At 42.8% G+C, this 25,831-nt stretch overlaps 1 protein-coding gene across 1 annotated transcript in view; it reads left to right on the top strand.

Annotated features, from left to right (window-relative positions):
* EHD3 (EH domain containing 3) overlaps positions 1-22,089 on the top strand; it is a 34,492-nt gene extending 12,403 nt beyond the window's left edge. Inside the window, exons 3-6 of the mRNA XM_008504525.2 lie at positions 2,446-2,543; positions 15,284-15,696; positions 16,676-16,840; positions 19,773-22,089. Of these exons, the coding sequence (XP_008502747.1) occupies positions 2,446-2,543; positions 15,284-15,696; positions 16,676-16,840; positions 19,773-20,300 (1,204 nt within the window). The 3' untranslated portion in view covers positions 20,301-22,089. The remainder of the gene's footprint in view (positions 1-2,445; positions 2,544-15,283; positions 15,697-16,675; positions 16,841-19,772) is intronic.
* Positions 22,090-25,831: the final 3,742 nt, after the last annotated feature.

Genomic DNA, 25,831 nt, shown 5'->3' with positions numbered 1-25,831 from the left:
AGTGCCTGCCCACACCTTCCTTGGCTAAGGGCAGAGATTGGGTTGAAAAGATAGCAGCTCTGTAGTACCATGCCCTGACCCTGTCTCTTCTCTCCTTGCCACATGTGGTTCCTGGGTATTGAGGCAAATGACTGTTCTCTTCACTCCAACTCTGCTGGCAATACACTAGCTCTGGAGGACTCCCAGCAGAGAGATTACAGGTTTCACTTCATTATCAGGAAGGACTTGTTTGGCACCAAGGGCCTGGAGCAAAATCAGGAATCTCAGCCATCACACTCATGTCACATTGGATTGGATGCAAGATTCCTCCCACTCCCAAACTGTCTTAGGAAGCTATGGTGAAGTCAGTCTCACTTTCATGTAGTCAGCAGCTGGAATCATCATGGATAACAGCTTCCTCCTTCAGCCCCATGGTTTGCCTGTAGAGGTAGTGAAAGTCTAGTTTTGCACCACATTCTTCCCCTTCCTATGTCCCTGGGCACAATTAGGTCGTGCTCCCTGAGGTCCTGCAGTTCTGCTGGGACAACAAGTAGACAGCAGCCTCTTGCCAGCAGAGCCAGAATGCACTCTCTCATGCAGGCCTCTGGCCTTATATCTGAAGTCTTCTATAAAGTACTTTCTCTAGAAAAACTGGGGGAAAATCCGTTTGCCCAGCCCATTTAGTATTAGACCTCAAAGAATGCTCACAGCTATAACAGTGAAGAGCGAACCTGGGCTGGCAAGACAGGAATAACATAACCTCCTGAGCTTTATGTTCCCTGCTGCTGTGCCTGGCCCTTAGCAGGAGAATCAGGCTACCCCCCAACTTTTCCATGAGGAGTTGCACTTTCAAAAATGCTCTCTGTTGCCACCTGCTAAGCTGTGGAAGTGGGAGAGAAATTATAGTGTGTGGTCTGTAATAGCTGGCAGCTTGTGAGAGAAGACACTCATCCATGAGGATTCACTCTTGTCAGGATCTTCTTTGAGTCATACAATTAAAAAAAATGAAGTGAGGTAGCATGGAGGAATTCATAGCTTCAGTGACTTCATCCAAATCAAAGTGCTGCAGGACTCTGACTGCATCTTGTGGCATTTGTGCCAACTCCTACCCTCTATGTGGTTCTCCTTCCTCCCAAAGTAACACTTTTTTTTTTATGCCTGATGTCACACCACCCTGTTAATATGCATATGTACATGTACACATGCATATTTTTAGCTGCTTGGAATGCCATCACAAAATGGCTATCCGTGAAACTCTCCTGAAAGCCATATAAGCAGACAGATTTTTTGCTCTATCAGTTGCAACCAGCAACCGTAACCTGAGCAAACTGCTAGAAAAAAGCACAAGCTGCTCTTCTTAGGCAGTGATTTGCATAGGTACAAAATGGTTAACAAGTAGCTGAAGAGTTACCAAGAAACCCAGCTGTAAAAAGGGGAGGAATTAATTACAAAGTGAATGTAAGTCAACAGCTTGTGAAAAAAGCAAACATTGTACTGACATACCTAACAGGACTAGTGAATTTAAGAGATATGGGTTAGGGTTAGGGTTATCCATTCTGATTACCACTGGCAAGGTCACAGATGGAGTACTGTGTCAGCTTGGGGCATCATGCTTGAATAAATAGGTGGAACAGTTTGAGAACAAAAAACCCCCCCACAACTATTTTCTCCTGTTTTCTTTAGAGGAAAGACTGAGGTGAGACAGGATGCCCATAGTATACACTGCAAGAAGAGGGTAAAAATAAGTAATTTTCCATGTGTCCTGTGTTTGAGACTGAAAGGCTTTGCAGCATGGGAGAGCTAGATTAAACATTAAGAAAAGAGGTTTTGCTGTAATGATAAGTAGTGGAGTAGGCTCTCAGCAAAGATTGGTGAGTCTGAGTTGTGGATTTGAAGAACACTTTAGGCAAACATCTTATTGATTCAGCCTTGAGGCAGGAAGATAAAACTAGGCAACCTCTCGAGATCTCATGCTGCATATGCTTCAGGATTTCCGTGGTGCAAAAGTAGCACACTTTGTCTGTTTAAAACCAAATTTAAAAGAGAAGAAAAACTTACAACATTGGTGATTTTTTAAAAAAACGAGTTATATTAGTTCACTTGAGTTCAGGACCCTGCAGGAGAATGCTCAAGTGAAGAAAAGAAAAATCCACTTCTTGCTAAAATCTAAACAACAAATGAAAACATTTAGACTTCCACATTTTCATATAATACTATGGAATTTGAGGGCCACATAAAAAAACAACTGGTACAGGTCATGACTGAGACCCATGTTCCAGAAACAACAAAGCAGTCAGAGAAAGTGCTCTATTCTGGCTTCTTTGTCACTATGTTAAATCCATATGTAACTCCAAGCTCCATCTAAAGACTTGTAAGCAAGATCAGAGCCTGGCTTCTCTCATCGTGACATTCAGCACATCAAAAATACCTTTTGCTTTTATTTTAAACACATTTATTTTCACACAGGTTTGTATGTGCCCAGCTACCTAATCCTGTGCTAGAGAGCATCAGCGTCATTGATACACCAGGAATCCTTTCTGGAGAAAAACAGAGAATTAGCAGAGGTAAGTCCCAAATTCGGTTCTTTTCCAAATGATAGTAGTGAAAACAAAAGGGATTCTATATGACTTTCACCTCAAGCTTTATAAACTGTAGACAGAAATACTGGTAGGAGCCTCTCAGAGACAGCAGGACTTTACCATTGGGCTTGATATGCTTTCTGCTATTGGTAATTCAGATGCTTACAAGGTCAGCAGTACCTTTGTTACAGTTTGTTATTTCCCCGTGGAACAGATTTCTGTCAGAAAAAGTCAATACCTATTTGCTTTGCAGAAATACTTGCTTTTAGTGACTAACTGATGAGCCCTAGGCAAGGCTCCCATGGCAATCAACCTGGTTTCTTTCCAGTTAATGCAGCAGGTTTCTTGCATTGTCCAGGCTTCCTAAATGTAGTACAGTACTAGATAGGGTTTAAGAGCCATTGGCACCCAGGTTCCTCATTACAGTGGGGAATGTGGAAATCCTGGCTGGATTCCAAAATGAATCTGAGGCACAGAGTCTCTTATGAAGTTCTGAGTGTCAGACCCACCCTCTGAAGTGGGCAACGTCTTGATACTTTAAACCTGACATCTGTGGACATTTTCTTACCCAGTAAGGTGGTGGTGACATAGCTAGCAGTTCTTGAAGGTTCCTTAGACTGAACTGGTAGCTATGCATCATTTTGTTGGAAGAAAGCCAGGAGTAGTGTCACAGTGTTCAGGTTTGAGAAGATCACTTCTCATTCACACCACTTATAAACAATGCACAATGAAGTTCTGGCAGCACAGGCTCTACCCAGAGTGCTGAGGCCTTTCCCATATTTTGATGTTCTGTCCCATAAGATTTCCAACAACTCATGCCTTTCCTACCTTTGCACTGAAGTTATTCTTGGAAGCTTCCTTTTATTTTTTGAGGAACCAACTTGCACAGATCCAGGCCTTGACTGTTCTGCTGGGATCTTTCACCACAGGGATCTCAGCTTCTTTAGCTGGGTTAGTTTAAAACTGTCAGTTTTTCCAACATGGGCCTCTGCTCTGCTAGGGGATTATAAATGGCTTCCAGGCAGCCTACAAATGGTAGCAAGATGCACAAGCCTTCATCAAAAAGTTGAAAAACATGCTGTGCAAGAATTCCTTCCTTCAGCAGAAAGTGTTTAAAATTGTAGATAAACAGAGATTTGTATTGCATGGTGTAAACTTTTTTCAGTCAAAAAACACCACTGAAGCCAAATAGTTCTCTTGTGAAATTAGCACTGTGAAGAAAATTTGCTTAGAAGGAATTATTTTTGTTCTTAAAGAATAAAAATCATATGTGAGTCAAAACAGACCCATTTTAATTCCCCCCAAAAATTTCATAGTCCCTTTCTCAAGTCTCCATACTAGTCCAATTTCTGACATTTATTGCAAGATTCCTACTTTCCAGGTACTCCCAGTAATAAAAATACCTTCCTGCAAAAGTTACTGGCACTTTTTGCTCCTTCTTTTGCAAAATTTTTCTGTCAGCCTCCCAGTGGGCATTGCTGTCCCATTTCTGCAGCTACTCTAGTAAGCTCCAGCAGTACCAGAACATGCTATTGCACAGATGTGCAAAGTTAGTAAAGTCACTGGTGTACTTTGACCAGAGCAAATAATACCTTTCCAAATGTCTGGGAACAGCTGAGGGAATGTTACTTATAAGCAGAAAAGGGGAGTCCCAATTTTCTAAGCTTTTGCACACTGTACCTTTTTTCAGGACTGAGGGCCTGTCACAGCATGTGGGGCAAGTTCTACCTGGAAAAAAATTACACTTTTGGTGCAGTTAAGTGCTTGAGCATTGGCACTGTGTGGTCACTTCATCCTTTTGCCAGGAGGTGAGAACACTGAACGGAGCACAGCCATCTCTTGCTTATCCTGCCATTCCAGGGATTTGCTCTGCTGCACGTACAGCCAGAGAAGGGGGCAGTCAACTTACCTAATCACAACATTTAAAAATACAGGATAGGTGGGATCAAACTACATTGCAATTATATATGACATTTATATATGGCTATTTCAGGACAGCCTGCAACTGGTCATGTGGGCTGTGTTGAATGGCCTTTCAGTAGCTACAGGACAAGATCCTCATTTGGTGTAAATCAACAGCTTTGTTGAAGATGGCAGAAGTCCAGCAGTTTCTTTCCGCAGGGGATTCAGCCCAAGGAGCAGAAAGAGTCAAAAGAAAGCTGAAGTGCTTATGGTTAGGAAGGGCTGCTGCCAGGCATTGGCTTGAGCTTATCTCAAGGAAGCTGGGGTTTGAAAGGGAGTGCTCACCTCCCAGCTCCCATGAAGAGGAACAGGAAAAGTGGTGAGTCTTGTGCCTTTGCCACCAAGCGTACAAGCCAGGTGGCCCTTGTTAGCAAGCTGTTTTGGAGGCAGATAGAGCAATAACATGGTTTCTAGGCAGAAAAAAGACTGCTAAGAACTGCTGACACAAAAATTGCTCCTGCCCATTATACCTTCCCAGCCTGCTCAGATTTCACTTGGGAATTTAAGACTGCTCCTGAGGGAGTCCTACAGAGGTTTCCCAAGAGACACTTTGAAGTTTCATAACTCCTAGGAACAGGGTAGCTCTTCTTACCTCTGTTGTTTGCTAGTAGTAGGTTTTAAAACCCTCAGAATAGGGCACCTGTGATGCAAGGTCAGGGAAGGGAATGGATAGTAAAGCAGATTTTTGTTGTAAATTTGATGAGAAAAGTAACGATGCAGAAGATGTGGCAGGCTTTCCCAGCCTGACCATCCCATGAGAACCAGAAATAGTTCTAAAAATAGAAAATTCCTCTTACTGGGTGCTTCCCAACATCTGTCTTGTTCTCCATTAGATGCCAAGAGCATTAGCTAACCTATACAGTGACAGCTTAGGTATCAAAGTTTAGCAGTCCTCAAGGGCCACCTTATGCCCATGAATTTCAAGGCAACAGCTGTTCCTCTTATTGCATCCATGTTTCAAGGAGCAGAAGAAAGGAAAACTGGGTTTGAAGGAATGATTCAGGGACCAAGACCAGGTTCCAAAGCTTTTAATTTGTCTGCATTCAACTCTGAATTAATTTCACTGCCTTGTTGCTGTTGGAAAGACTAACCTGACAGATAACACTTATCCCTCTCCTCATAGACAGACTGCATGGATAAGCTCCAACACACCAGTGTTAGTGCTAACAGCATTCCCACCAGCAGGTCTTTGCAAATGGGTCGCAAGCTCCAAGGAATGCTGTATAATCCTGAGAAGCAGAGCTCTGTGCTGGCTCTTTTACAGCTCTCTTTTACCACTACTTGATCATCAGAGCCACCTTCTTCCCACAGAGCTGTCCATGAAGTTTCCCAGTAGCTGACATGCAGGTTTAGGCCTGTCAAGTAGTTGAGGGTGATGCAGTCTGTTATAGATGAGTCCACATCCTCTCACCATGCAATGAGATCACCATCACAGACCACAGCTGCTGCTGCTCTCTGGCTCTGGTAAAAGGTGTAACCAGGCTGAGCTCCTGTGACTTATAAACTTCTCCATGGTGGGGCACCCATGGTGTCACACATGTGGTAGCTAGACCCCGTAGGTTATGCAGGTTGTACAGGTACAGGCATGGTGGGAAGTGTTCCCAGGATGTCATGACACAAAGCATCATGCCCTTCACCACTTCTGTATTATCCTTGCCTGGAGAACAGCCATTCACCTTTTCATCTGGTACTGAGGCATGGATCTGTGTCCACATGTAAAAAGTTAGTTATTGTATTACTTTATCCCTTTCTCTGTATTCTCCTTTCTTTTATTGTTACGGCCCTGAATGCAAGAGAAAAAGCCTGGAGGAGGGAAGACTCACCACTGGTCAATGAAGACTGGGTTAGAGATCATTTATGCAAATTGAATGTCCATGGGCCCTGAGGGGATGCACCCAAGAGTGCTGAGAGATCTGGCTGATGTTATCACCCTACCACTCTCTATCATTTTCAAGAGATCATGGGAAACAGGAGAGGTGCCCGAGGACTGGAGGAAAGCCAGTGTCACTCCAGTCTTCAAAAAGGGCAAGAAGGAAGATCCAGGCAATTACAGACCAGTCAGCCTCACCTCTGTCCCTGGAAAAATGATGGAGCAGCTTGTTCTGGAGATCATCTCTAAGCACATGGAAGAGAAGAAGGTTATCAGGAGTAGTCAGCATGGATTTACCAAGAGGAAATCATGTTTGACTAATCTGGTGGCCTTTTATGATGTTGTGACTGAATGGGTACATGCAGGTAGACCAGTTGATGTAGTCTAGCTTGACCTTAGCAGGGCTTTTGATACAGTCTCCCATAACATCCTCATGAACAAACTCACAAAATGTGGGACAGAAGAAGCTGCAATGAGATGGAATAAGAACTGGTTACACAATAGAGCCCAAAGAGTGGTGATCAATGGTGCAGAGTCCAGATGGAGACCTGTGACTGATGGAGTCCCCAAGGATCAGTGCTGGGTCCAGTCCTGTTCAACATCTTTATCAATGACCTTGATGATGGGACAGTAACTTGTCAGCAAGTTTGCTGATGACACAAAACTGGTGGAGTGGGTGACACCCCAGAATGCTGGGCTGCCATTCAGAGGGACTTGGACAGGCAAGAGAGTTAGGCAGGGAGAAATTTAATGTATTACAGCAAGGGCAAGTGAAGAATCTTATATCTGGGTAGGAACAACCCCTAGTACCAGTACAGCTTGGAGACTGAGTTCTTGGAGAGCAGTGAAGGGGGAAGGGACCTGGGGGTGCTGGTGGACAGAAGGATGACCAGGAGGCATGTGCCCTTGTGGTCAGGAAGTCAAATGGCATCCTAGGGTGCATTAGAAGGGGTGTGGATAGTATGTGAAGAGAGGTTCTCCTCCCCCTCTACTCTGCCCTGGTGGGGCCCACATTTGGAAAATTGTGTCCAGTTCTGGGCCCCTCAGTTCAAGGATAGGAAACTTCTCTTGAAAGAGTCCAGCACAGAGCCTCCTAGATGACTGAGGGAGTAGAGTATCTCCTTTATGAGGAAAGGCTGAGGGAGCTGGGTCTCTTAATCTTGGAGGAGAATGAGGGGTGATCTCGTTAATGTTTATAAATATGTAAAGGGAGAGAGCCAGGAGGATGGTGCCAGGCTATTCTCAATTATGCCCATTGATAGGACAAGAGGCAAGATACAAGCTTGAACATAGGAGATTCCTTATAAACAAGAGAAAAATTTTTTTTTACTGTGAGAGTGACAGAGCACTGGCACAGGCTGCCCAGGGAGGTTGTGGAGTCTCCTTCTCTGGAGACTTTCAAAGCCCACCGGGATGTGTTCCTGTGTGATCGTCTACAAGTGACCCTGCTCTGGCAGGGGGCAGTTGGATTGGACTCAATGTTCTTTTGAGGTCCCTTCCAACCCCTCACTTTCTGTGATGTCCGTGATGTCTGTTTCCAGCTGATCATGATGCAACAGCAGGCTGCAGAGATGCCTGTAGAAGAGGTATTTGTACAATAGCAGCACAGTTTTGGCTGTTTGGACAATTTTATAATAATATGGATGCTATCCATTTGCAAAACACTGTTCTTATGTCACATAATGAGCCCAGGCTATCCTGCCAGGAGAGAAGATGAGATGTACTGTACTGTACAGTATATCTGTACATGAGTGTACTGAAATAAATGAGGACAAAGGAGATGACTGCAGGTCAAGTAATGCAGTACAGGGCAGGAGTTAGGACTTACTCATAATTCATCATCTTGAGTACTCTATCATGCTAACAGCCACCTGAAAACAGCAACTCATGCAATTCGTAGGAGTGCTATCCCTTTGGGGCTGAGCCTTTCACAATCTGCAACCATTAGTCTCAGCCTACACACATGTCCTCAGGGAAGTACATGCACATCTGCCAAGTTCTGTGATGCACTGGCATCCCTGAACAGTGATTCCTCAATATACTCTGAACACTTACTTCATCTTTACCCTTTATATATCACCACCTCCCTTTCCCTCATTAGTGGCAGCACAAGGTCCTAGTCAGGAGGGTAAGGACTGGGAGCATCATTCCCCATTGGTTTTTTTCCTAGAGTGCACTATTCCAGTCTTTTTCCAGCCTTCCACCCAGTTCCATTCTGATGGCTGCAGTGCAGCCCATACTTTCCATAGCCAAGGAAACCACAAACCTGCCTTCCTGTCTCCCCTGGGAAGGAAGAGTTCCCCACAGTGACCAGCAGCTTCAGCATCAGGCATATCTAGTTACTCACCAGCCTGACGGGGAAAAAACCACTAACAGGCAACAATCCTGGACGTTGCAGAGCTCTCAGACTGTGTCTCAAATACCCGTGCTTGAGAGGGAGAGGCAAACACGAGGGGAATTAATGTTCTTCTACTTCATGCAACGTTATTTAGGGTGCAATGGCAACAAGAAAATATTTTTTCCAAAGAGCTTTGTCCTGTGTGCTAGCAACAGCATGATGCACAACTGAAAGCATCCACCCAGAAAGCCTCCAAAAGGGAGGCATTTCAAATATTTTCTATAATACTCCCTAGTGATGATGTTTGCTTGTGTTTTATATTTCACTCTTCCTGGGAGGATGAAAGTGCACTCATCAGTTTTGACTTCCCAGTTCACCTCCCTTACGGCAGTCAGTAGCTGCTCTGCCAACTTGCCTGATTGTTTATCAGTCTCACAGACACATACTGTTCTCTTAAAAGGCTCCATTCCTACAGTCACACGCAACATAAAAATGAGTTTAAAATCTGTATATAGAGTTCTGGTCCTTTAAAAAGGAATAGAAATATGTGCAGCTGCAAGCCTAACTCTTCTGACCTGAAAGCAGGATGCATACAAAACCTATGGGTTTTATTTAGGTCTTGGGAAGACCAGATATTGCTAAGGGTAAGAAGAGGGAGTAGGTGCTGTCCTTATTATTAGGGTTGCAAATACTGTTATGCTTTGGATTTACAGAAGTGGAAGAGAAAAAATTGTGCAAAATAACTGAAATTAAATAGTTGCACAGATAGCAAGGGCTGTGCTTCGGTTTTTTTGTTTGTTTGTTTTCACTTCTGTTCATATACAGCAAGTACTTTTTGTCTGATTTTGAACATCTGATCCTAAGAAATCTGATTTTTATGTCAGCTGTTCAAATTGGTAATTTTATTGTCCACTGTGCACTCCAGAAATATCCTATGTATCTATTTCAGTAAGGAAGGTTAGTTGTGCCCCTTAGTATCTCATAACTTTGCATTATTTATGCTTATGATGTAGTATTCAGCATCCTGAATACAGTGGGTAAGGGCTGTGTTTCCTGGTCACTGATACCAGCTATCAGTTACTGATGGCTGTTTCAGGCCAGTTTTCAAACATATTTTCCTCCAGATTTAAATTACATGTGCTGGGACAATTCAGTCTGTGTTTGGAAACTGTAATAAGAAAAACCTTCCAGCTGTGTATCAGCACTGCTCTTCTCTGACCTCTCTGGAAAACTTGGACTCTATTCAGCTGCCTTCTGAGGTCTCCAAATCTGGCCAGGAACTGTTTTGAGAATTGCCCCAAGTACCAGGAAACACTCCATCCATCTGTCACAAATAACAAAGATATAAATTGTGTATAGGGCAGAGGACAAGTTCTGTTGTGTGCACATAGAAGCTAAATAAGATGTTGTAAGGCAACTTTGCTCTAGACAATCCTAAGTTTTACTCTACCTAACTTGAATGTGTCTAGTGGGGTTTCACTCAGTGTCCACTGACATAAAGCAAAAGCCCTGGCAGGCTCTCAGTCTCTTCCAAAACTAGAAATCTTTGTAAATAAACATCAGAAATACAAAAGGACACATTCTATCACTCTGGGTACCAGTTAATGTAAATGTTAGCATTAGAAAACTGACACCAGCGCATCTTTCATAGCTGACAACATAGGCAGGTTTGCTGTGCTTTATTGAGTCCTGTTGCCTTTGCTTTGGAAACCTTTTTTCTCCAAAATTTATGTAATGTTTCCATTAGGTCTGTGGTACCAACGCAGAAGTGCAGAGCATTGTCTGGAAGATTCATCTCTTATTGCTGAGCCTTACAGCTCCAGGACAGATTATTTCTTTTAAGTACAGGCAAAGGCAGAAGTGATTGGCAAGCTGAGACCTGCTTTAGAAATTATGACATGTAACATTCATAGAAATCTTTTAATCCTGAAGCACTTCTGTCTGCTTCCCAACACACCCACAGATATACATTACAGGAATATCTTTATATCCCTTTGGAAGGCAGCCACTTCCAGAGGGTAGTATGGCAGCTTTTTACAAAGATGGTTTAGGATGATCTACAGTGATGGTATCCAATATCCATCCCTTGCTTTTCATCTTCTGTCCTTTCCTTGCTGGCACCACCAGCTCTTCACCTTGAGAGAAGTTTGCCCAGGTCACTGTTCTTCCACCCAGTTCCAGCCATTTCATCTCTCATAGTCTTCCCAAGCTCTTATCTCGGTTGTGCCATCCCTCCCTGGTTCTCACAGCAGCCATGAGCCTTGCTTCTTTATCACTTCATGTGTCCTCAAAGGCACAAGTCACTTCCCCTCCTTTCCTACCTCCATTTTCTTCTTCTGACCATCATGTCACCTTCATTCTCCTTTGCTTATAGCTGTCAGACTCGGGGAACACCTGCCCTTGCTGGCACATTCTCCCTCTCCCATGTGGGCTTCCTGCTTGTTTTGCCATAAGATAGTCTTCTTCCCTGGTTCTTCTTTGAAAGGCTTTCAGGAAGGCATCACTATGCCTAGTTAGACCAAGCCCCCAAGCCCTCTTACTCAGTTTAAAAATTCAGATCAAGTCAGTAGCTTGCTGGAATAGGCACTTATTTTATCTCAAAGAGCTGCTCACTCTCAAGGTAATCAGTGTTCACTGCACCAGCTATCCCATCTTATGCTTCTGTCCTCAGACACAAGGAATCATTTTATCAGTTGACAAGTAGGGACAGCCATATAGCCATGATCTAGTGAATTTTCTGTCTCAGGATAATGTCATCTTATAAAGGACCGGAAGGCAGCTCCTAATGACTAAAATCCAGCAAGAGAGAGGTAAATTCCTGAAAGTGGAGCAAAGCAGCAAATTATAAGATACCTAGTGCAAAGCAGCAGCTTTGGTTTTTTCAGTGTTTCTTGATCTAACTGTGCCCCTTTCATCCCACCTGAACCCCACCACCACAGGGACCATGGCCACAGTTCCACAAAAGAAGAAATCCAGTAGTGAGCTTACTACCAGAAAAAAATCCAATCAAACAAAAAACAGCCAGTGTAACTACATGGTGACAAAGGCAGAACCAGTACATTCAGTCTTGTTGCTGGTTTAAATTAGCTTTAAAATGTTACAGACAGGCAGATTTTATGATGGATCAGGTTATCATCCATCTTCACATAGTCAGCATAAATACTGCCTCATGCCTAGATTGACTTGACAGAAAGGTAATTGCATAATTCTGCAAGATCTGAGTGCAATACCTGCTGCCAGGTATTCCAGTGGTCCACAGATAAGTACTTATTAAGCCAATCTGGGTGGCAGGGTATCTGCAAGAAAATCACTTTTTTTCTCAAGACAGAATCCACTGACAGTCCTGCTGACTTCTCAGCTTTGTATTAAATCTGTTGAGTCCTTTGCATGATGGCAGAAGATTATCTGTTTCATGGAAAAACAACTGATAGAAAAGAATTATTATATTCATCTCGTCCTCCTAGTAATGTATACTTGAATTCATTTTACAACTCATGTTCAGCTTATCTGAAGGTTGTGAAAGAAGCTGCATCTGTAATATTAGAGAATATTTAAATGTGCATCATAATTTTCAACAGAAATGCAAGCACACAGACAAACAGACAGACACAAACAGACAGGAATTACTGAACATAATATTCTCCCAGACATTTCTATTTGAATTTTCCTGTAATAATGGCTTTGTGTTTATGCAGCTTTGGCAAGCAGATGGCTTCCCAAATACCCTGTAACTTCATAATAAAACAGTGCTTTATGTGGGTAACTTTGCCCATCACTGAAATGCTGCCAAATCAGAGATTGTAACTGGATACCTTTGAGAGAGGTCATAGCAGCACTCTACACCATTAAGAGGGGGTGTAAAGAGACTGCATTTGCAGTGAAATGAGCAAGTGGACATTTTAAAAACTCCTAATTTGACTGTAGCTCAAATTGTAGCTAATTTGAATGTAAGCTCACATTGTAGTAAACTCCCAGGGGAAAGTAGAGTCAGTCTCTGTGCATCTGTGAAATAAAAACAGGGCAGGAGGGGAATTGAAGTGAGACTTTAATGCTTAGATTTAGTTACAGAACAAGGTGTATTTGCAGATGCTGAGCAGTTCCAGCTCTGGTCAAAATATCTCAAGTTCTTTATCCTGCTGGCAAGCCATCTGAAAAGGAAAACTCTGAATTAAACACTAAAACACAAATTTAAGACCTTATTTTTAAATACATTTAATAGCTTGTCCTCAGCGTTTTACAATGTCACACTGGTATCCAAATGCCTCAGTAGCAATCTACTCTTCTATATGCTATAAGCAAAACTAAAAAATCCATGCTATGAATCACCCATGTGGCAATTCTCTAGGCACCTTACTGTGTGAGAAAACACCATCATGGTCAGTGACTCCAAGTAGATATGAACAGTGGTCTGTCCTGCCTGCTCTTTCCACATATCATGCTATGTGTTAAGCAACATAATGGTCCTTTTCTCCTCTAAGGATTCTGTCACCTAAGAACAAAATACATACACATACATCTTGATTTTCCTGCCAAGTACTTCCATACAGGAGGGTGCCTGTGTGATAAGCTGTACTGAGTTGCACAAAAGAGAGAGAATTCTTCCTTAACTGGGCACCAGCAGGAGAGGTCTCACACATTTCCTTAAGCACCAAATCAAGCGGGACATGTAAGAGGAACACGATTTGGGCTTCTTTCCCAGCATGGGATGCAGGTGAATCCATGCCATTGTGGCTGCTCTGAAACATCACCAAGTGTGTTGTTCTCTCTTTATTGGAGATTCACAGAACAGGAGATTATTTCCAAATAAAAGCTGGGAAAGCAAGTCCACTAATCAATGTAGACATTTAATGAAGTCTACAGGGACACTCAAAACACACTGTAGCTGCTGGGAACATACAGAGCGTCTGAGCAAATATTAATTCCCTTTTCTTGTTGAGTAACATTTTTTGTTCATTAGGAGGAAAGAGTGGCTCACAGAGCAGACACCCTCTTAATTTTCTGAAATTCTCACCTTGAGATATAGCTGTCAAAGCATCACTTGCTGCTGCTAGAGGCAGCACCAGTGTCCTGAATAAGCAGAAAACCATTGGTGGGACAAACATCCGTATAGTTGCTATAGATCCCATGGAAAAGAGCAGGACAAGCCACCACATCAAAGCACTCCCATTTTTCTTCTAAAAAGCAAACTGTAATTGACCAAAGCAAAACACTGCCCTGTAATACTTCACAGCTGCATAAAAGTTCTCAGTGGCAGTTAAAAACAATTTATCCAGCTGAAGAGAAAGTTCACATAGGCTTTACTCCTGACTTGAGAGCCAGGATTCACACCATTTTGCTTAGTCACAAGGAGGACAAGACCAGTGGCAAAAATCAATATCAGAGCTCTCCAGTCTTTCCATCTGTAGTTCCAATCTAAACACTATGATGCACTTGTTGCCCTCTAGGTTTTAGAGAGGACAGAAAGAAAAGGGGGAAAAAATAGGGCAAAACCCAAAACCCCATCACTGATCTGATTATCATACATTTATTCATGAAAGCCAAGATGAAAATACTGTGTTAAAGTATTTTAATGCAAACAGCATATGTTGTGTCCTGATCTCTCCTAATAGAGTATAGCTCTCTGGCAACATAGATAACCCACAGCATAGGAGAGCCTGACAGAGCAGAGGTAGAGCACTGGTCTCTCAATGAGGATTTAAAGAAGGTGAAAAAACAACACAGAGCTAGGAAAGGAGGTCATTTTGTTGCTGTTCTTGCTGTTTTAAAAACAACTCCACATACACCATTTATCATGCCATATATTAACTAGGGATAGACCCAAGTCTAACACTGTGCATCCACTATCCTTAGTTGTGAGGCATGTGAAATTTGAACCAATTGTCTGTAGCTTGAGTCAACCTCTGCTGTTCACAGCAAATCTTTAGTCTAAGCATAAAGTACTTAGCAAGGTAAACACAAATCATTTTGCTTTGTGCACATGCAGCAGGTATGACGGGATGGTTACTCAGGTAAGGCAGGTTATTTGCATCCTTGGTTTTGAATTAGGTGGGATAAAGTTGACTTCACACAAGTAGACAAGACCTGAGAGATATTAAGCAGCAGAGAATGCATTTCAAATCAGCCTGGTTGCAAGTACTTCAATTATCCAGCTCTCTACAGCCTTTGTAGGCTACGCTGATGGCCAGTCATTCAAAACCTAGACCTCTCATGTTGCCACATGCAAGTCTTTTGCAGTTGCTGTTTGAATATAGCAACTTTCCCATGATACACATTTGAATGAAGCGTATGTAGCACAAATTCAAGACTTTTTCTGGTGATCTCTTAATGTGGAGAAGATGAGAGCTCTCTGTAACTGGACATATCTTGGGTGTTTCAGTGAGGACAGTGCTTTGGGACAAGGAATAATGTTTCAGGTTTCCTTTATCAAGCTACCTGATCTACTGGAGAACCTTTCTATTTGCAAACTTATCCTCATATGTCATAGTTCAAGTACAGCAAGCAGGCTTCTTTACACCCATGCAAGTGTACCTCTGCTTTTTCCTCCACTCCTTGCAGGTTATGACTTTGCTGCTGTACTGGAATGGTTTGCGGAGCGGGTTGACCGCATCATTCTCCTTTTTGATGCACACAAGCTGGACATCTCTGATGAATTCTCTGAGGTTATTAAGGCCCTGAAGAACCATGAGGACAAGATGAGAGTAGTTCTCAACAAGGCTGATCAGATAGAGACTCAACAGCTGATGCGGGTGTACGGTGCCCTCATGTGGTCCCTGGGGAAGATCGTCAACACTCCTGAGGTCATCAGGGTCTACATTGGCTCCTTCTGGTCCCATCCATTGCTCATCCCAGACAACCGCAAGTTGTTTGAGGCAGAGGAGCAGGACCTGTTCAGGGATATCCAGAGCTTGCCCCGCAATGCAGCCCTGAGGAAGCTGAACGATCTCATCAAGCGAGCACGGCTGGCCAAGGTGGGTGTTGGTGTAGAAGAACCTAAGCATTCAGTTTGGGCTGTCTGCAGTATGCAGGCTATGGGGAAGTGCTTTTGTCCAGTCTGGTTGCAGAGCTGGTGGATCCTACTCTTCTTCCATCTCATCTCATTCAGGCCCAGCATATTAGTCCTATGCACCTCAAAGGAGAAAGCCCCTCCTCTGCTTGCTGTGTCAGTCATGACAGTCCAGAGTGAGGAAGATAGCCACAAATAAAGCAGGTAGCACTTGAGCAATCTGGAAAGCAGTTGCTCTGTAGCAGCAACTTGAGAGTTAGGACTGATTCAGTATGTGAGAATTGCACACCAAGGGAATTGGTAAGCTCTAGGTCTTATGCTTTAAACTTTCTTAGTCAAGAGAGATACCTGGTTAGATGGATGCAAAGGCGGTGGAGACTCATAAGAATGACAAACAAGGCTGAACAAAGCCATTCAGAATACTGTGAAGAATGCTGAATTAATTGAGAAAAGACATCAAAAAGGTGCCTAAAAAGCTTTCCATACAAGGTCTCCATTTTTAAGAGAAAACAGTCCACAAAAAAAAAACACCAACAAACCCCCAAAAAGCCCAAAAACCAACGTTGGTGTTTGTACTAAAAAATTAAAGTCTAGAGAGTTCAAAACCCTGTATGTTTGGTCTGAACTGGAAAGGGACAATTCCCTGGAAGGCTGTGTTCAGTGAAAGGAAGAAAAAAACAGCTCACCACTCACTCTTGGAAGTGTGAATGAAAGTTACAATCTGTATGCCCAGGACTCATCCACTGTCTTCATCTTGTCTCAGCACAGCCAGAGCACACAGGTGCAATAACCAGTAGGTACAGGGAGCTGAGGATCTGAGCTTGTTCTTCACAGTGAGAGAACATGGGGCTGAGTCCTAGGCACAGGTGTTCTCTCCTAGGAAGGATTTTATGATGTATTCTTTAACACGTCTTCTTCATTCCATATCATTTAATGTCCTTCAGGTCCATGCCTACATCATCAGTTCCCTAAAGAAGGAAATGCCCTCAATGTTTGGTAAAGACAATAAAAAGAAAGAGCTTGTTAACAACTTGGGAGAGATTTATGCTCGGATTGAACGGGAGCATCAGATCTCATCAGGAGACTTCCCTAATCTGAAAAAGATGCAGGTAAGCAGTGGCATCTTGGCCAGAGCACAAGATACCCAAGGAAAAAATATTAGAGTAATTGCAGGGAATATGGCAGAAGCCACACAGACATTGATTGTTGTTGCTTGTGGGAAAGGTCTGTTGTTATGGGGCTTGAAATGCATGTAAGCTATATTTGAGCATGAACTCTTCTTGCACACAGAGGTCATGTGAAGCTACAGCTGCCTTCATTTCGCAGATCTTTATCTGACTAGCACTTTACAGCAAATTATTCCTTCTATTGTTCTTAATTTTTAATTCCAGATTCCATTTGCAGATTTTTCATGACTAAAAATATTGCTAATGTATATTAAAAGAAATTCTATATCCTGAAAAGCCTATATGTGCCCCTCTCCTCAAGAAAGCTGTTTTGGTTTTTTTTTGTCTTCTACTTCACTCTGTTTCTAGAAGGAGAGAAAGGAGGCTGTGAAAACTTAAAGCCCCTTTTCTGTTTTAAGCAGAGATCAGGTTTTCTGTTCTGCAGAGCTGAGAGCTGATCCAGTGTTCACATAAGTCAAAAGTCTTCAGAGGACCTTGGATCAGAGCCTTGTATTGTATATTCAAACAATGCTGGACACTACTGCATTGCTGTGTGGCTTCAGTCCAAGCAGAAACCTGCTTTGAGTTGCTAGCTGTTGAAGTCAATATTAGCTATATTAGCTCCATACAGAAAGCTCCCAAGTGCTTCCTCATCAAGTTTGCAAACATCACCAGCTTGGGCAAGAGAGATGATCTGCTCAAGAGTAGGAAGGCTCTGCAGAGGGACCTGTACAGGCTGGATTGATGGGCCAAGGTATGAGGTTCATCAATGAAGCCGAAAAAGGCCAGCAAAACTGTTTAGAGACAGAGTTTTGAGCCTTTAAACAGCAAAGGTATTTATTTTCGGATTGGGGGAACCCCCAGCTCGCGCTGGACAAAGAGTTCCAAGGGTTAAGGGAAAGGGTTAGGATATATATACACATTAAAAGGGGAGGTTACATCATCCTTACATACATATTCATAACAGGCGGAGTCTGGGCAGAGTCATCTTTTTGGAGATGTGTCTCGGGGTCTTTGGGGGTCTTCAGATGAAGTAACGAAGTCTTCCTCAGGGTTGAACTTTTTACCTTTCTTGCTTTCGATGATTTCATCCTCTTGTTATAGAGGATAATTGGACCCTTGCAATAAAACTTCCCCTTATCTGCTGGTTATGGCAGCCTCAGCTTCATTCTGTCTTCCGTGCGGGTGTTTGCACTCCCCCAGTGTCTCCTACTTATCTTCAAGACAGAAGTTAATCGTTGTCTCAGCTGCTTTGTCCACTTCTTTACACAAATAGCTTGGCCTGATCCCCTCTCCTTACAGGAATTAATCCTGTCAGGATCTTTTCTCTTTTTCATCAAGGCAAAGCATTGGGTCCTGCATTTCAGTCTCAACAACCCCAGGCAATGCTACAGGCTTGGGGAAAAGTGGCTGGAAAGCTGCCCAGAGGAAAATGACCTGGGGACGCTTGTTGACACCCAGCTGAATATGAGCCAGCAGTGTGCCCAGGTTGCCAAGAAGGCCAACATCATCTTTGCCTGCATCAGAAATAGTGTGGCCAGCAGGAGTAAGGAAGTGGTTTTGTCCCTGTACTAAGCACTGATGAGGCTGCACCTCCAGTACTGTGTTCAATTCCGAGCCCCTCACTACAGGAAGGATATTGAATTTCTGGAGCATGTCCAAAAAAGAGCAGTGAACCTGGTGAGGAGCCTAGAATACAAGTCCTGTGAGTAGAGGCTGAGGGAACTGGGATTGTGAAGTTTGGAGGAGGATGAGGGGAAACCTCATCACTCTCTACAACTGTGTGAAAGGAGGTTGTAGGGAGAAGAGGTGCTGGCCTCTTCTCTCAAGTGAATAGCAATAGGACTAGGGGAAATGTCCTGAAGTTATGCCAGGAGAGATCTAGACTAGATATTAGGAAGAATTTCTTTACTGAAATAGTAGTCAGGCACTGGAATGAGCTGCCCATGGAGGTGATAGAGTCACCATCCCTGTTATTCAAAAAAATGTGTAGATGTGGCACTTTAAGACATGCTCTGCTGGGCAAGTTTTTTTCTGGCTTGACAGTTGGACTCTGATCTTGAAGATCTTTTTTAACTGTGACAATTCTGTGAAAACACAGCATCTGCTCTTTATTTTATTATATTTTCCGTAAGTCCTTGAGAATTAGATCTTTGGAGCAAATCCAACAGAAGAGCCAATACACTGCTTGTTAAAATATGTCTTTAACTGATCAAAAATAATTATGCCCATTCAAGAGTGAATAGTGTGGATTTAATGAGTAGAAGGTGAAGAATAAAGCTGTAGGTAATTTTGCAGGTTTTGGAAGAGAGTTATTTTTAGATGCTCACCTCTTTACGGACATACAACTGTCTTGATGACAGACTTCAAAAAATGTAGTGCATTATGGTAAGCAAAGCAATCTTTTGCCAGCATGGCATCTCCTTCCCAGAGCTAGAGAGGGGGGAAATGCAGAGTACTGGCTGGACGATGTAGCAAGAGCTGCACAACCAGTTTGCCTTGAACAGTTTGTTCTTCAAGGAGATTGCTGCTATGTGGCTTGGAAAGGAGGAGTTTTATTTGCATATATCATCATCTGGGCCTTTGAGCCCAGAAGAAACTGTATTACACTTTTTCTGTCTGTCTTATGTCATCTCCCTTTGCAAGCAGAGAAGATTATTTTTTGTATGGCTTAGAGAACATTTGAGCGAGGCCAGTCAGGGAGACCCCATCATATGGTGAGGAGCAGGACTATCAGAGCAGGAAATGCCAAGATCCTCACTCCCCTTCAGTAACAGGTTTTTGAGCCAAACAGCAGACAGGCATCCCACCCTACACTGTTGCTGCACTGTGCATAGCCACGTTGCTTACTCTCATTGTGTTGTCCCACTTTAAGGACCAGTTGCAAGCCCAGGATTTTAGCAAGTTCCAGCCTCTGAAGAACAAGCTGCTGGAGACAGTGGAAGACATGCTGGCCAATGACATCGCCCAGCTCATGGTGCTCGTACGCCAGGAGGAGTCGCAGCGGCCAAGCCAGATGGTGAAGGGAGGAGCCTTTGAGGGTACCTTGCATGGTCCGTTTGGCCATGGCTATGGCGAAGGTGCTGGTGAAGGGATCGATGATGCTGAGTGGGTGGTGGCCAGGGACAAGCCCATGTATGATGAGATCTTCTACACACTTTCGCCTGTTGACGGTAAAATAACTGGTGCCAATGCAAAGAAGGAGATGGTAAGGTCTAAGCTGCCCAACACTGTGCTGGGCAAGATATGGAAACTGGCTGACATTGACAAAGATGGCATGCTGGATGATGAGGAGTTTGCTTTGGCGAATCATCTCATTAAAGTCAAGTTGGAGGGTCATGAGTTGCCAAATGAGCTCCCTTCCCATCTCCTCCCTCCGTCCAAAAGGAAAATAACAGAGTAAAAGGAAGGTTACAGGGGAGAGGGAAGGGGGTAAAAAGAGTTAGAAAAACATGTGTACTTAAGTTATACCTTTAGATGTGAGATTACGTTTGGATTTATACCTATTTTGCTGTAGGAAGATAATAACCTAAAGCAGAACAAGAGTCCAGTTCTTCTTCATGATAATATGCAATTAACTCTTCCAGTGTAATGTGCATACTTCTAATGTGTAGTCTGTAAATATGAAGGTAAAGACAGGATGTTGAGACTAAAAAAATCTCCTAAGCAGGAGTAGAAGAAAAACAGGAGTGGGCTGCATTGTTTCTTTGAGAGGGGAGTAGGCACTAAGAGAAAAATGTTAAACTGTCACTCCTGAGCTTTAGCTACACTTGCTGTTAAATGGGTCTCACAAACTTCAGGAAACTAAGATCCTTATGGTGAAAAGGAAACCACAAGATCTATAAGCTATTGGCCAAACTAAAGAGCACTTCCTAATTAACATAAGCCCACACTTAAATACTAGATATTAAATTCCAAAGGTAAGAATTTTAGGAACCTTCATTCTCTGTTAGATGCAAATTCAGAAGTATTTCCCTGTCCTTAAAGAAAAAAATAAAATAAAATCTGAAACAGCTCTGAACTGGACAGCTGGAGTTCCTCATTGTTCACTGTGGGACAGGCACTAAGAATTCCCAGTCACCTCTACCTCCCATTCAATCCCCGGGAGATTAGTTCTGCAGGCATGGCCAAGAGAACCACCCTCCCAAGGGTAACAGAAACAGGGGGAACTAGAGGCAGAAATCAGGTGGGTTGTAAGGGAGGAACACAACTCCTAGGCTCACTGAAGGTTTCAAAACCAGTGGATACTGTTTTCTCTTTGAGCAATGGTGGTTTTTATCATTCCTATTAAGTGATGTGTTTACTATCTCCGTACACAGCAAAAGCTACTAAGTCCTGTTCTTACTGTACAGATTAAAAACCCAGACTGTCAGGTAGATGGTCCATCATAAGAGCAGATAACACAGTGGGGCAGTGGTCAGAGCTTGCTCTATGGCCTGTGCCCCCACAAATATAGCTGAGGTGTTGGCAGCCTTCACCCACACTGATCCCCTCCAGAACCTCTACCCTGAGCCAAGAGAACTTCCCCACCTCTTTCATGCTCTATGAGACTTCTGTTTTCAAGACCTTATGTTGGCAGAAAGCCCTTTGTTTCCTACTTTGTTTCCCAAGCATGCGTGCACACACACACACACACACTCACAGAGGCTCTTCTGGTTTCTGTTGTCTCTTTGGAGCAATGTGTGGTTCCAGTTCCTATTGTCACTTTATATAAGCTGAGCTCCTACTGTGATGAAAAACAAAGATGTATAACTTATTTTATATCTGTGTTCATATTATATAGAGAAATATATTCTGTGTATGTAGGATGTGCTTATTGCAGTACATTTATCTCTTGTCTTAAAAGTAATTCATTAACCTCTTTTGTACCCTGGTCCTAAAACATTATTAAAAAAGAAAGGCCAAATCTGTCTATTTCTTAGCAAAATGAAATGCTGCTGAAAAGGAAAAAGCTCATTTCTACATGCAACAGAAGGAGTAAATCATCCTTAGCACATTGCCAAATGCACATGCACAGATTAGCTCTGCTGGACTCAAAAGTGCACTGCTGAATGACTGATTAACATCTGCAACATCTTTCTCTTTTGGCAGTCTAATCACAACTTCAATACTTGATGAAGCAAATGGAGTTGTACCTACAATGTTCAATATAGGGGAGATGTAACAACCAAATAAATACTTAATTAGGAAAAAGAATATGTTGAAAGAGTTTCCTTCTTCCAGTCACAAATGAGAGCGCTACAAAATTACCAAGATCTGAAAGTACACAAAAAACCTTAGTCTTAAATCTTTCTGGTGCCAATTTTACCTCTGTCTTCATAGTCCTTTATTTCCATGTTCATTACAGTACCCCAGGCTAGGGGAGTGAGATGCACTGAATAAGCCCATGAGAGCATGATTAGTTAGGCTAGTGCTGGAGATGCGCTCAGAAAGAAGTCATGAGCTGTAATAGCTATCAGTTTCCATTTAGCATATGTACAGGATGAGAGTGGAGAGCAAGAAGCAATAAATAAAAATTTAGAGAAAAGTCAGCGGGCTGTAAGCCAGTCCAGTTCAACTACAGTCAGCAGACTGTATGCCAGTCCAGTATGCCAGTTACTCAACTGCAGATTGAGTAACCCTCAATCTGTCATTACAGTGTGTACTTCTGCTAGTGCTGTTGAGGTCTTTATGGAATATGCATCCACCTGACTTATGGTTGAAGTCACGTAGTTGTGGTCCTGATTTTCTGATAGCTACTTATATAGGTTTTGCTTCTGCCAGTCATTGTGCTGAAGTGTAACATTTTCTTAAAAATAAGAAGTTTTCTGGTTCTGAGAGAAGGTGAGAGGAGGTGAAGTCTACTATTCTTTTTCTGGTATACAACAGCATGGTGTTCAGATAAGCCAAAAATTCATTGTATTAGTTATCAAATGACTTTCAGGGTACTAAGTCTTTTGCACTTGATTGCTGGTGTTTACAAGTTAAACCAAATCACTACTCTTGTTGAAGCACATGTCATAGATGACTTTTCATTACATTGACTGCAGTTTTGCTTTAGGCATCTCAAAAAAACCCACCAGAACCAAAAGGCTTGGTTACTGTTAGGCAACAAGCAAGAGATCTTCAGTGTGGCTGGCTTAGCCAAGTAGCAGCAGCCACCCCCTCACACCAGAGTTGGGCACTCCACAGCTCCTGGCTCAGCTCTGTGCCTCATGCAGAGGCTCCTGCTCTTTATGTCCCCATGCCAGCCTCTCCAGGATGTCTTAGCAGGATTCCATCAGAAGTGCCATGCCAGCAGGACGAAAGAGCTTTGCCAGCACAGGCCAAGTGCACAGAACACCACAGCAATGTAGTGTGGGGGGTTTCTTTCAGCACTCACTCAGAAACTACTTGCACTGTCACTGCAACTTTGCCAGTTGTGTAGAAGGGGAAAAACTAACACAATCATTTTAGACTAACATGCAGTTACTTAATATGATTGCACTGTGGTTCAGCAACAAGCAGGAGATAAAGCAACCCTGTTCCCGAGGGAACAGGACAGCAACTTAAGAAGCTTCTTTTCCAAAGAGGCAGATTACAAGTAGTGCTCCATGTTCAGGTAAGTTTATTCAGCACATTTTACTCTTGCTAAGCTATTCATGCAATTAAAAAAATAAAATCAAAACAAAAAGATCAAAACCACAAACAAACAAAAAGCAAAAACAACCTATGCCAAACCTCAAGAGCCCTGAAGTTCTCAATCCCATCTCTCCAGTATGGTCATGAAAAGATGCATATATTTCTCTCATCCCCTTCCCACAGACAGCAGCTGCATACACTACCTCCATCCTTTTTTTTTTCTTCTCCAGGATTATAACTATTTGGGCAATACCAGATACCATGTGAGGCAAGGATATGATTTCCCAAGACCATCTGAACCCAGTCTGTGCACCCAGTCCTCCACCCTATTTCTGTTCTTGCCAGTTCACAGCCACACTCCAGACAACCACTGTGTCCAACAATGCTTTTTCTAAGAGCAGTTCTTAATTAATGGACAAGATTTCTCCAGGAACAAAAGGTCCCACAGAGGAACCTATTCATTTGTTCATGTATCTGGGTGGAGGTTTTTATCTCATAAGCATACCATTCATTTTTCTTTATCTCTCATCCCCCTCTCCACCCATCTTCAGACAGAAAAGGTTTGTAGGGCTTTTTGTCAGAAGAACAAAAGGGTACTTTCTCTGAGTAGGAACTGCACATGATCTTCTGGCTTTCTGCTATTCTCTGGGAAGGATTTGGAGAAAAAAAATGTACCTACATGCTATATGGGCTAATATATCAGCTTCCTGAAAACTAAGTTCTCTCTACTGTGGAACATGAAGGGAAGATTGGATTAACAGTGCTCTACAACTATTTAAAAGGAAGGATACAGTAAGTTCTCTGAATAAGATTTCACAGGAGGTGTGTAGTTTAGCAAAACACGTTTTCTTCTATGAGCTGGACTTTACCCAGCATGCTGGAGTTCAGAGGGATTTTTAATCAAACAGGTTCCAACATAAACTTCATACAACAGTGACATTCAGATTTAGGTCAGAAACTATTCTCTTAACTTGATCTCCTTGAAGATGATATTACTTTACATAGAGTGACAGTGTTCCTTCAAGCCCAGCAGGAACCAGGGACAAGCTTCTCCAGAATTCACCTCACAACAAGCTACAGCTCTTGCATCAGCAATCTCTTATTAATCTTCCTCTCTTACCTATCTCATTGTTTGTCACATTATAGGGACAAGCTTTGAGGAGTAAGGTGACTCCATATTTAGGTTTTGCAGATCAGAGGACATGATAGGCTATTTAACCATTTCCTAGGCTCAAAGTGCTCAAGTTCATCAAAGGCTGACAGATGAGTTGAAAACACAGTGAACAGCACTGAATTATTCCAGGGGGGCAGCTTGACTATAACATACAAGTTATTTTTGTGGAGTTTTCACAATACAGTCTCTGTTTTTTCTGGTCTTTCCCTTTCCTTCCTTGTGCTTATGAGCCTTCCCCTCCTCTTTCCAGTCTGTGCAAGGGTGGGGGAAAACAAGGCTTAGTTTTAAATTTAACATGCTGTTAATACATAGCTTTCCAGCTCATTTGAACAATACAGATGGAGTGACTAAGTGAGTAAAGCAGGATGAGCATTTGGAAACAATTCCTTTCTGCCCAAAGGAACAGAAATCCTTGGCAAGTACAGCACACGTTCTCTGTGGTGTGCCTGTTCCACTGATCCCTTTGCTGCTCAGGAGCAGATCAAACACTGCATGAGTTGCTAGGGTTTAAAACAGACTCTTTTCCAGCTAGTTACATGTAGTGTAAACAAGCATCAGCAAGGGCTCCAGTAATGTCTTCTGAAAACATGAACATCAGAGTTATTTATAGGCCTTGGATTATAGTGTCCTCCTTTCCTATGCCATTGAGAAGACAAACAGTGTACTTGTGGAATTCCTCTCCTTACATCTCACAAGATCACTGCAAGCAAAGGCCAACTAAAAACTCTTAAGTAGCTTTTACCCACCACTCAGTCTATCAGCAAGATGAGAATCACAGAAGATCCTTATAAGGTGATGGCAGCACAGGGGTTAGAAGGAAGCACAGTTCCCACAGTTCCCAGGGAAAGCTCTCTGGCCACTTCCTTACCTCCAAACAATAGTTTTCAAGACAGGATTTTTTCTTTTTTTAAAGACAGTGGAAGAGAGTCAAAAGTGCTCACTACATGTCTATTTACTGTCTTTAACCCATTCATAAAGACCAGGGGAAATTATCTGCACCCAACGATCTTTAAAGATTACATGTCACACAGCACAGGTGTCTCCAGTTTGTACCATAACTGAGTGACAGATATCTGTTACATGAAATTCTCCTAAGCAGAGTTTCTCCAGGATTAGGATGGAAGGACCAAATCTGTCAATAGAGTTTTACTGCCCAGAGA

This window comes from Calypte anna, chromosome 3 (genome assembly GCF_003957555.1).
Source record: "Calypte anna isolate BGI_N300 chromosome 3, bCalAnn1_v1.p, whole genome shotgun sequence".
NCBI lineage: Eukaryota > Metazoa > Chordata > Aves > Apodiformes > Trochilidae > Calypte > Calypte anna.
The sequence above is the reverse complement of the archived record's forward strand: the minus strand, read 5'-3'. Positions and strand labels throughout refer to the sequence as shown.